Source organism: Salmo salar, chromosome ssa01 (genome assembly GCF_905237065.1).
Source record: "Salmo salar chromosome ssa01, Ssal_v3.1, whole genome shotgun sequence".
NCBI classification, from domain to species: Eukaryota; Metazoa; Chordata; class Actinopteri; order Salmoniformes; family Salmonidae; genus Salmo; species Salmo salar.
In genome coordinates this window covers 121728895-121741748 of record NC_059442.1, presented here as the reverse complement: position 1 = coordinate 121741748, position 12854 = coordinate 121728895, and the positions used below count along the sequence as shown (strand labels likewise).

Sequence of the window (12854 nt, the reverse complement as noted above, 5' to 3'; positions counted from 1 at the left end):
GAGTCATAATGCCACTGCAGGCTAAAGGTCACTGCAAGGTTCACTCCGTTGACCGACGTGTGTGCGTGTGCATGGGCGGAGCTGGAGTTTTGGGGGCAGAATGCACTTTTATCCACATCGTTGTTGAGCTCCACCCAGAGTGGAGCAAGTCTGACTTGAGTAGTGTCTATCCACTAGGGGGAGCTAGAGTAGCTTACCAAGCAAAATTAGCCTTGTGTAGTGTTTATCCGCTAAGGGGAACCAGAGTAGCTTACCAAGCAAGATGAGCCTTGTGGAGTGTATATCCACTAGGGGGAGCCAGAGTAGCTTACCAAGCAAGAGGATCCTTGTGTAGTGGATATCCACTAGGGGGAGCCAGAGTAGAGTTTTAGCCAGTTTTAGAGAACTCCTTTGGATTCCTTGCTGCAAGATGGAGGATCCTGGGACGAGCCCATGAGGTTGGTCCAGAGAAAGCTGAGACCATTGTGAAGGCCTGCGTGGCCCTCCACAACTACCTTTGCATCACAGACACTGACAAGAGTCATCAACACGGTACACCCACCCCACGTTTGTTTACCACTCCACACCCATTGGGGACCTGTGACCAGGAGAGTGAAGGCAGGTGGTACAAGAGGATACCAACTTCCTGGACCCAAGGAACATGTTGGCATGACGGCAACCAGAGTTGCTATAGACATGCCCAACTACATCAAGGAGTACTTACTCACACCAGCTGGAAGAGTGTCTTTCCAGGATGCTGCCATCACACGTGGCACCCTACAGTAAATATGTTGTCTTTCTCTGGGAGATTACTGTTTATACACTATGTCATGTTGTGAGCTACTGTTTTTCTTATTCACACATTACAAATCACAATAAAGAGTACCGTAATGACAGTCACTTCATCCTCATGTTGTTTTAATTTGTCATATACAGTATATTAAAAGTAGATCCTCAAGACAGTAACCTAATCTACATGACCATGTACAGCCTTGTGTTATGTGTAGTGGGAACCTTCCTACCATGGTACATTGGTGAGAATGACTGTCCAGCTGAAGGCAATAAGAACAGACCCCCAAGACATTAACCTCATTTAAATAGCTAATTTACAAAGTAGTACAAGTTTACTGAGTGACTGATACAGAACAGTCATATTTTATGCCCCAAGTGTAAATAATCAGAAAAAGACATTTCCAGACCTTTTGCTAGATATTTTTCACCAGGTGACAATCACAGGAGGAAAATAGTGCAATTAAAGAAATCATCTGAACCAACATCTGCACAAATGTGTTTAGCACACAACACAGGGTCGGGAGATGGGGCAGAGGTAGATGGAGTGCCAGGGCAGAGAGTGAAGGTGCGCCTTGGAGCGTTGGATGTTGGTGAGAAGAGCAGGGGACGGTATGAACCAGGCCAGGAAGAAGATGTACCAAGGGGAGATGAACCATCTGTCAGGGCTCAGCTCTGTCTCTGCTTTCCCCAACGCCATCCCCCTCCAACACCTACAAGCAGATGGCGAATTATTTTGAATACCTTGCAAGCAATCTTAAAACATCTCCATGGGCTACTTTTGAGTTTAATGTTCACTTAAAAGAACTGATTTAATAAACATCTCAATCTAACTAGCACATACACACCACAGTGTCTGTTTTCAGATGTTTGAACTAGCCCTGCTAATCATTATGATAACAACACAGGCACAGGATATTTCCCAAGCAGAATTTCTCCATACAGAACTGAGCTGATTTCACATGTTTTAACTACATCTGCTAAACATAAGATCACAAACACACACACATTGAACAAAAGGACTCACAGTGAGTACATACAGTGCCTTCGGAAAGTATTTAAACCCCTTGACCTTGAACACATTTCTTACATTGCAGCCTTATTCTAAAATGGATTAAATCATTTTTTCCTTCAATCTACACACAATACCCCATAATGACAAAGAAAAAACAGGTTTTTAGAAATGTTTGCAAAAGAAAACGTTAAATATCACATTTACATAAGGATTCAGACCCTTTACTCTACTTGGTTGAAGCACCTTTGGCAGCGATTATAGTCTCGAGTCTTCTTGGGTATGACGCTACAAGCTTGGTACACCTGTATTTGGGGAGTTTCTCACATTCTTCTCTGCAGATCCTCTCAAGCTCTGTCAGGGTGGACGGGGAGCGTCACTGCACAGCTATTTTCAGGTCTTTCCAGAGATGTTTGATCGGGTTCAAGTCGGGGCTCTGGTTGGGCCACTCAAGGACATTCAGAGACTTGTCCCTAAGCCACTCCTGCGTTGTCTTGGCTGTGTGCTTAGGGTTGTTGTCTTGTTGGAATGTGAACCTTCACCCCGGTCTGAGGTCCTGAGCACTCTGGAGCAGGTTTTCATCAAGGATGTCTCTGTACTTTGCTACGTTCATCTTTGCCTCGATCCTGACTAGCCTCCCAGTCCTTGCTGCTGAAAAGCATTCCCACAGCATGATGCTGCCACCACCATGCTTCGTCGTAGGGATGGTGCCAGGTTTTCCATCAATGTGACGCGTTGCATTCAGGCCAAAGTGTTCAATCTTGGTATCATCAGACCAGACAATCTTGTTTCTCATGGTCTGAGAGTCTCCCTGGGGCCGTCCAAGCGGGCTGTGATGTGCCTTTTACTGAGGAGTGGCTTCCGTCTGGCCACTCTACCATAAAGGCCTGATTGGTGGAGTGCTGCAAAGATGGTTGTCCTTCTGGAAGGTTCTCCCATCTCCACAGAGTAGAGCTCTGTCAGAGTGACCATCGGGTTCTTGGTCACCCACCTGATCAAGGCCCTTCTCCTCCGATTGCTCAGTTTGGCCGGGCGGCCAGCTCTTTGAAGAGTCTTGCTGTTTCTAAACATCTTCCATTCAAGAATGATGGAGGCCACTGTGTTCTTGGGGACCTTCAATGCTGCAGACATTTTTTGGTACCCTTTCCCAGATCTGTGCCTCGGGACAATTCTTTCAATCTCATCGCTTGGTTTTTGCTCTTGACATTCACTGTCAACTGTGGGACCTTATATAGACAGGTGTGTGCCTTTCCAAATCATGTCCAATCAATTGAATTTATCACATGTGGACTCCAATCAAGTTGCAGAAACATCAATGGAAACAGAATGCACCTGAGCTGAAATTCAAGTCTCATAGCAAAGTATATGAATACTTATGTAAATAACGTAATTTTTTTTTGTACATTTGGAAAAAAATTACGATTTTCGCTTTGTCATTATGGTGTATGGTGTTTATTTAATAGATTTTTGAATAACATAACTAAATGTGGAAAAAGTCCAGGGGTCTGAATATTTTCCGACTGCACTGTCCGATGTTTTACATACACTACCATTCAAAAGTTTGGGGTCACTTAGAAATGTCCTTGTTTTTGAAAGAAAAGCACATTTGTTGTCAATTAAAATAACATCAAATTGATCAGAAATACAGTGTATGTCACGACTTCCACCGAAGTCGTTTCCCCTCCTTGTTCGGGCTGCGTTTGGCGGTCGGCGTCACCGGTCTTCTAGCCATCGTCGATCCATTTTTCATTTTCCATTTGTTTTGTCTTGTTTTCCTACACACCTGGTTTCCATTTCCCTCATTATGTGATGTGCTGTTCCCCCCATGTCTTTGTGTGGGATTGTTTGTTGTAAGTGCTTGTGCACTTGTTTACTGGTGCGCGTCGGGTTTTTGTACCCATATTCTGTTGTATTTTTATTTTGTTGGTTTTTGGATTAAACTGCTCCGGGTCCTACCTAGTTCTCCTACCTAGTCCCTTTACAGAATCCCACACCGGTAAAGGAGGTGCAGCGGTTTCTAGGGTTTGCCAATTACTACCGGAGGTTTATCCGGGGTTCTGGTCAGGTGGCGGCTCCCATTACCTCACTGCTGAACCGGTACGTTTGCAGTGGTCGGCTGAGGCGGACAGGCCTTTTGGTCACCTGAGGGCTCTGTTTACCTCGGCTCCCATGCTGGCTCATCCAGATCCCTCTTTGGCATTCATAGTGGAGTTGGACGCGTCCGAGGCTGGGATAGGAGCCGTGATCTCTCAGCGCTCAGGTACGCCACCGAAGCTCCGCCCCGGGCCTTCTTCTCGAGGAAGCTCAGCCCGGTGGAACGGAACTATGACGTGGGGACCTGGAGCTGTTGGCTGTCGTCAAGGCTCTGAAGGCGTGGAGACATTAACTTGAGGGGGCTAAACACCCTTTTCTCATCTGGACTGACCACCGCAATCTGGAGTACAACCGGGCGGCGAGGAGACTGAACCCTCGCCAGGCAAGGTGGGCCATGTTTTTCACCCGTTTTGTTTTCACCCTCTCTTACAGATCAGGTTCCCATAACGCCAAGGCAGACGCACTGTCCCGGCTGTATGACACAGAGGAGCGGCCCATGGATCCCACCCCCATACTCCGGGAGTCCTGCCTGGTGGCGCCGGTAGTGTGGGAGCTGGACGCGGACATTGAGCAGGCGCTATGTGCAGAGCCCACTCCCCTCCAGTGTCTCGCTGGGCATCTGTACGTTCCGTCTGCTGTCCGTGACCGGCTGATCTATTGGACCCACACGTCACCCTCCTCTGGTCATCCAGGTATCGGTCGGACGGTGCGCTGTCTGAGTGGGAAGTACTGGTGGCCCACTTTGTCTAAGGATGTGAGGGTTTATGTTTCCTCCTGCTCAGTGTACGCCCAGTGTAAGGCTCCTAGGCACCTGCCCAGAGGTAAAGCTACACCCCTTACCCGTTCCACAACGGCCGTAGTCGCACCTGTCGGTGGATTTCCTTACTGATGTTCCTCCCTCACAGGGTAACATCACGATCCTGGTCGCTGTGGACCGTTTTTCGAAGTCCTGCTGTCTCCTCCCTCTGCCCGGTCTCCCTACGGCCCTACTGACTGCGGAGGCCTTGTTTACCCACGTCTTCCGGCACTACGGGGTGCCTGAGGACATAGTGTCTGATCGGGGTCCCCAGTTCACTTTGAGGGTCTGGAAGGCGTTCATGGAACGTCTGGGGGTCTCGATCAGCCTTACCTCATGTTTTCACCCCGAGAGTAACGGGCAGGTGGAGAGAGTGAACCAGGATGTGGGTAGGTTTTATTGCCAGGACCGGCCGGGGGAGTGGGCGGCGTTCGTGCCCTGGGCAGAGATGGCCCAGAACTCGCTCTGCCACTCCTCCACTAACCTCTCCCCCTTCCAGTGCGTACTGGGGTATCAGCCGGCTCTGGCTCCTTGGCATCAGAGTCAGACCGAGGCTCCTGCGGTGGACAACTGGTTTCGGCACGCGGAGGAGACATGGGACGCCGCTCATGTTCACCTTCAGCGCACCGTGCTGTGCCAGAAAGCCAGTGCAGACCGTCACCGCAGTGAGGCCCCGGTGTTCGCACCGGGGGACTGGGTCTGGCTCTCGACCTGAAACCTATCCCTCCGCCTGCCCTGCCGGAAGCTGGGGCCGCGGTTTGTGGGGAGATTGAACGAGGTTAGTTACAGATTACATCTTCCCCCCAATTACCGTATTAACCCCTCGTTCCATGTGTCTCTCCTCAGGCCTATGGTGGCTGGCCCGCTCCAGGAGTGAGGTGCGGGAGGTTCCTCCGCCCCTTCTTGACATCGAGGGGGCCCCGGCGTATTCCGTTCGCTCCATACTGGACTCGAGGAGTCGGGCGAGGGGCCTTCAGTACCTTGTGGAGTGGGAGGGGTACGGTCCGGAGGAGAGATGCTGGGTTCCGATGGAGGACCTGTTGGTCCCTTCAATGCTGCGGGAGTTCCACCGTCTCCGTCTGGATTGCCCTGCACCTCGCCCGCTGGGTCTCCCCCGAGCCCAGTGTCGGCTCGCTGCTGGAGCCACGCGTCAAAGGGGGGTACTGTCACGGCTTCCGCCGAAGTCGGTCCCTCTTCTTGTTCGGGCGGCGTTCGGCGGTCATCGTCACCGGTCTTCTAGACATCGCCGATCCACCTTTCATTTTCCATTTGTTTTGTCTTGTTTTCCTACAACCTGGTATACATTCCCTCATTACATGTTGTGTATTTAACCCTCTGTTCCCCCCCATGTCTGTGTGTGTAATTGTTTATTGTTGAGGTTGGCACACTTCTGGCTGGTTTGCGCCGGGTTTATTTTATTACCCATGCTTTGTGGCAGCCTGTACTTTGTATTTGTGTTTGTGTACTTTGTGCTGCCTCACTGGTTTGTTGGGCATTTGTTTTGTGACGCAGTTGGATTCTGTGCAAATGATTGCCTTAGTAAAGTGCTTTGTCCACTCATCTCTGCTCTCCTGCGCCTGACTTCGATGCACCAGCTTCACTCAACTCTTGACAGGTAGTCAGCTGGAACGCATTTCAATTAGCAAGTGTGCCTTGTTAAAAGTTAATTTGTGGAATTTCTTTCCTTAATGCATTTGAGCCAATCAGTTGTGACAAGGTAGGGGTGGTACACAGAAGATAGCCCTATTTGGTAAAAGACCAAGTCCATATTATGGTTAGAACAGCTCAAATAAGCAAAGAGAAACAACAGTCCATCATTACTTTAAGACATGAAGGCCAGTCAATCTGGAAAATTCCAAGAAATTTCAAGTTGCAAAAACAATAAAGCACTATGAAGAAACTGGCACTAGCACTATGAAGAAAGGAAGACCCAGAGTTACCTCTGATGAGGAGGATAAATTCATTAGAGTTAACTGCACCTCAGTTCGCAGCCCAAATAAATGCTTCACAGAGTTCAAGTAACAGACACATCTCAACATCAACTGTTCAGAGGAGACTGCGTGAATCAGGCCTTCATGGTCGATTTGCTGCAAAGAAACCAGTACTAAAAGGACACCAATAAGAAGAAAGACTTGCTTGGGCCAAGAAACACAAGCAATGGACATTAGACCAGTGGAAATCTGTCCTTTGGTCTGATGAGTCCAAATGTGAGACTTTTGGTTCCAACTGCCGTGTCTTTGTGAGACGCAGAGTAGGTGAACGGATGATTTCTGTATGTGTTGTTCCCACTGTGAAGCATGGAGGAGGAGGTGTGATGGTGTGGAGGCCAACAAGTGCTCAGCATATGTGTAAACTCCTTCAAGACAGTTGGAAAAGCATTCCTCATGAAGCTGGTTGAGAGAATGCCAAGAGTGTGCAAAGCTGTCATCAAGGCAAAGGGTGGCTACTTTGAATAACTTTTTTGGTTGCTACATGATTCCATATGTGTTATTTCATAGTTTTGATGTCTTCACTATTATTCTACAATGTAAAAATGAAGAAAAACCTTTGAATGAGTAGGTGTGTACAAACATTTGACAGGTACTGTATATCTTTTTTTTCTTATTTTATTATTTTTACTGAATGTGTGTGTGCTTTTTCTCCCACCTTCCAGGGCCCTCCAGGACCACCAGGGAAGTCAGGCACACCAGGGAAGAGGGGTCCTCAGGTAAGCCTCTATTTCATCTCCCTGTCCCCAGTGTTGTTTGTTTGATTGTCTGTCTGCTCCACTCTGTTAGCCAAGCTGTTTCACCTCTCTCCTTATACATCCCCTCTACCTCTCTTCCCCTCTCCCCCTCCATCCCCAGGCCTGCTAACCTAACATAGAAATAACAGATCTCAGATCTCTGCTCTGAAATATAGTTCTGTGGGTATAGTGATGGAACTGGTCATATAAGCAAATAAGATATGTTGACTAGTCAAATCAATATTCCTTGGCTTACTGTGTGCATTAGTGTATGCTCAACGTGGTGTTATGACGGTTGCTGCCACTGCATCAGAGGTCCAAACAAACACACATTAATCACCCCCCCCCCAGGGAGGTAAAGGGGCTCTGCTACTCAGACACACCACCACACCCTTCGTATGCATTGCAGTCAGATTGACCCTAATAAGTGTAGGGCTAAGAGCGTTGACCTCGAACCCCCAGGCATAAACAGGAACACTCAGATAAAGAGACCTTTGAAAAGACTACCTATCTGACAGGATGCCTAACAAAACCTCTAAACACAGAGGAATCTTAATGTGGGAGAGATAGAGAGAGAGACTAGTTAATCCTGTGGTAATAACAACATATTTCACGGTTTTGGATAACATACAATGATGTATAATGCCAATCTACCAACGGGACTCATCAGAGACCTTCTGTTCTAGTATCAAGGATATACTCTGCTCTTGCTCATGTGAAAAACATGAGAGTGAGATGAGATGGGGGTGCAGAAAGAGAGAAGGGGTGGGGGTATAAAAAGAGAGATGAATAAAGACAGACAAAGAGAGAGAGATTGAAATAGAGACACAGAGAGACCGGGAGAAATACTAGTTGACTCTTTGGTAATAACAACATATTTGGATAAGAGCGTCTGCTAAATGACGTAAATGTAAATGTAACTGTTTTGGATAACATACAATGATGTATAATGCCAGTCTACCAGGGGGACACATCAGAGATCATAACAAAAACACAATCACTTAATTGGGGCATCCAGAACTAGCTATATATATAGGTCACACTGACCTCAGCCACTGTGGAGACAGCTGCTTGTCTCTCCTCTGATTCATTTTACATCTCTTGCAAGTCCCATAAATGACAATGTGTAAAATACACACAACTTTTTATTATGTGTTTATGAACATCATATCAACTTTGCACAGCACTTTAACAACTGTGTCAATCCTATCAAAAGATGAGTACTCACATTTTGTGATACAGTGAAGTGGCACAGTGTTTCTTTCTTTTCTACATCGAGGTCTGTCAAGGTTCTGTCAATTCTCCTACAGAAAAAATACATTTGGCATATTAGGATTGTGAGCATGTCCGTCCCAGAGAAAGCCACAATCGGCAATCTGTTCAGTGTTTTGGGCTAACTGGGTGACAGTTGCTAGCTACATTTTCAAGTCAGCTCGCCAGCGAATGAACTTGACTTAAACTAACGTTACCTCTAAATTACAAGATAATGGCCGTTAATTTCTTAACGGTAGCTAGCTAGCAATATGGACTTTGGTGCTTGTGCAGTGGAAACATGTTATATGCTAAACATGTGTATTCTAGCTAGCTAGCTAAGGTAGGTTGTAATCAAATGTTAACACTCACCGTAATTTCCATCTTGTCCAAGTGTATTTGTGAACTCCATCTCTGTCGTTCTTCTGTGTTAGTGGAACACTTTCTTTTCGGCATAGTTAGTCTAATTCGTAACGACAATCCCTACCTTAGCTTTAGAGAGCTAGCTAGCGGCGCCTTTTTTGCCTATATTTTGCGAGTCCCTTTATTTACAGTGGGGGGAAAAAGTATTTGATCCCCTACTGATTTTGTACTTTTGCCCACTTACAAAGAAATTATCAGTCTATAATTTTAATGGTAGGTTTATATGAACAGCGAGAGACAGAATAACAACAAAAAAATCCAGAAAAACGCATGTCAAAAATGTTATAAAATGATTTCCATTTTAATGAGGGAAATAAGTATTTGACCCTCTCTCAATCAGAAAGATTTCTGGCTCCCAGGTGTCTTTTATACAGGTAACGAGCTGAGATTAGGAGCACACTCTTAAAGGGAGTGCTCCTAATCTCAGTTTGTTACCTGTATAAAAGACACCTGTCCACAGAAGCAATCAATCAATCAGGCACCATCCCCACCGTCAAACATGGAGGTGGAAACATTATGCTTGGGGGTGTTTTTCTGCTAAGGGAGCAGCGGTCTTAGGTGAATGGGGCTGAAATGGCTTGGGGGATCCCATGCTGCTGACCAACAGTTTCACCCACCTGCTTCCAGAGATTCCTGCTATTTCATCCTCTACCCTGACTCCAGCCCAGGGGTCTCTACCACATGTACTACAGCCGGCTCTGGTGTACAGGACATTACAAGGCTGCTTCTGACCTTTCTATGACAGATGCTGGGAGCTGATGCTGTTGTAGTCCATGTGGGGTCAAATGACATCAGGAGGGCTAGCTTGGAACATCTGAAAATTGATTTTAAAGAACTAATTCTAGCATTGAATGATTCCAAAATGTGGCCAATCATTTCAGACCCAGTACCATTCAGCAGGCTACTGGCATTGCACATCTGGCTAAAAGATTACTGTAGCTCTATTGGAATCACTTTTATAGATATCTTTGGTTTAGATTGTCAGTCATCCTACCAGGGTAGTTACAAAATGCGCAGGAACGAAATCATCAACATGTACTGATCACATCTTTACTAATGCTGCAAAAATGTGCTTTAAAGCAGTATCCAAATCCATTGGATGTAGTGATCACAATATAGTAGGCATATCTAGGAACACCAAAGTTCCAAAGGCTGGGCCTAATATAGTGTATAAGTGGTCATACACTACGTTTTGTAGTGATTAAAGTAAAGAATATTTGCTGGTCTGTGGTGTGTAATGAGGAGCAACCAGACACTGCAGAGTGAGTGTGGAAGAGGTTAAAAAATTATTGTTGTCTATCAACAATGACAAGCCTCTGAGGTCTTACAATCTGGATGGAAATTTACTGAGGATAATAGCAGATGATATTGCCACTCCTATTTGCCATATCTCCAATTTAAGCCTACTAGAAAATGTGTGCCTTCAGGCCTGGAGGGAAGCAAAAGTCATTCCGCTACCCAAGAATAGTAAAGCCCCCTTTACTGGCTCAAATAGCCGACCAATCAGCCTGTTACCAACTCTCAGTAAACTTCTGGAAAAAATGGTGTTTGAACAAATACAATTGAGCAAGTTGAGGTCACTAAGCTGCTTGGAGTAACCCTGGTTTTAAACTGTCATGGTTAAAGCATATTGATACAATAGTAGCTAAGATTGGGAGAAGTCTGTCCATAATGAAGTGTTGCTCTGCCTTCTTAACAACACTATCAACAAGGCAGGTTCTACAGGCCCTAGTTTTGTCACACCTAGACTACTGTGGTCAGGTGCCACAAAGAGGGTCTTAGGAAAATTGCATTTGGCTCAGAACAGGGCAGCAGGGCTGGCCCTTAATTAAAAGTACATAGAGCGCTAACGTTAATGATATGCATGTCAATCTCTCATGGCTCAAAGTGGAATAGAGATTGACTTCATCACTGCTTGTTTTTGTAGACAAGCTGAATATACCGAACTGTCTGTTTAAACTACAAGCACAAAGCTTGGACACTCATGCATACCCCACAAGACATGCCACCAGAGGTCTCTTCACAATCCCCAAGTCCAGAACAGACTATGGGAGGTGCACAGCACTACATAGAGCCATAACTACATGAAACTCTATTTCACATCAGGTAACTGATGCAGCAGTATAATCAGGTAAAAAATACACCTTATGGAACAGCGGGGACTGTGAAGAGACACACACAAAAGGTACAGACACAAGCATACCCATACATTGTAATATTGTGGTTTTATCCATTTTGTATTGTACATTTTGCATTGTAGATATGTAGTCGTGTAATAATGTTATATGATGTACTGTTTATATTTTGTTTTAAATGTAATGTAAGAGCTTTAATGTGTTTGGACCCAAGGAAGTGTGCTAATGGGGATCCCTAATAAATAAATAAAACATATATATACTGCTCAAAAAAATAAAGGGAACACTTAAACAACACAATGTAACTCCAAGTCAATCACACTTCTGTGAAATCAAACTGTCCACTTAGGAAGCAACACTGATTGATAATAAATGTCACATGCTGTTGTGCAAATGGAATAGACAACAGGTGGAAATTATAGGCAATAAGCAAGACACCCCCAATAAAGGAGTGGTTCTGCAGGTGGTGACCATAGACCACTTCTCAGTTCCTATGCTTCCTGGCTGATGTTTTGGTCACATTTAAATGCTGGCGGTGCTTTCACTCTAGTAGTAGCATGAGACGGAGTCTATAACCCACACAGGTGGCTCAGGTAGTGCAGCTCATCCAGGATAGCACATCAATGCGAGCTGTGGCAAGAAGGTTTGCTGTGTCTGTCAGCGTAGTGTCCAGAGCATGGAGGCGCTACCAGGAGACAGGCCAGTACATCAGGAGACGTGGAGGAGGCCGTAGGAGGGCAACAACCCAACAACAGGACCGCTACCTCCGCCTTTGTGCAAGGAGGAGCAGGAGGAGCACTGCCAGAGCCCTGCAGAATGACCTCCAGCAGGCCACAAATGTGCATGTGTCTGCTCAAACGGTCAGAAACAGACTCCATGAGGGTGGTATGAGGGCCCGACGTCAACAGGTGGGGGTTGTGCTTACAGCCCAACACCGTGCAGGACGTTTGGCATTTGCCAGAGAACACCAAGATTGGCAAACTCGCCACTGGCGCCCTGTGCTCTTCACAGATGAAAGCAGGTTCACACTGAGCACGTGACAGACGTGACAGAGTCTGGAGACGCCGTGGAGAACGTTCTGCTGCCTGCAACATCCTCCAGCATGACTGGTTTGGCGGTGGGTCAGTCATGGTGTGGGGTGGCATTTCTTTGGGGGGCCGCACAGCCCTCCATGTGCTCGCCAGAGGTAGCCTGACTGCCATTAGGTACCGAGATGAGATCCTCAGACCCCTTGTGAGACCATATGCTGGTGCGGTTGGCCCTGGGTTCCTCCTAATGCAAGACAATGCTAGACCTCATGTGGCTTGAGTGTGTCAGCAGTTCCTGCAAGAGGAAGGCATTGATGCTATGGACTGGCCCGCCCGTTCCCCAGACCTGAATCCAATTGAGCACATCTGGGACATCATGTCTCGCTCCATCCACCAACGCCACGTTGCACCACAGACTGTCCAGGAGTTGGCGGATGCTTTAGTTCAGGTCTGGGAGGAGATCCCTCAGGAGACCATCCGCCACCTCATCAGGAGCATGCCCAGGCGTTGTAGGGAAGTCATACAGGCACGTGGAGGCCAAACACACTACTGAGCCTCATTTTGACTTGTTTTAACGACATTACATCAAAGTTGGATCAGCCTGTAGTGTGGTTTTCCACTT

The 12854-nt window shown here is 46.6% G+C and overlaps 1 protein-coding gene across 1 annotated transcript in view; it reads left to right on the top strand.

Annotated features, from left to right (window-relative positions):
* Positions 1 to 12854, top strand: part of col27a1a (collagen, type XXVII, alpha 1a) — a 366487-nt gene that overhangs the window by 31869 nt on the left and 321764 nt on the right. The window contains exon 4 of the mRNA XM_045688056.1: positions 7324 to 7377. Within this exon, the coding sequence (XP_045544012.1) occupies positions 7324 to 7377 (54 nt within the window). The remainder of the gene's footprint in view (positions 1 to 7323; positions 7378 to 12854) is intronic.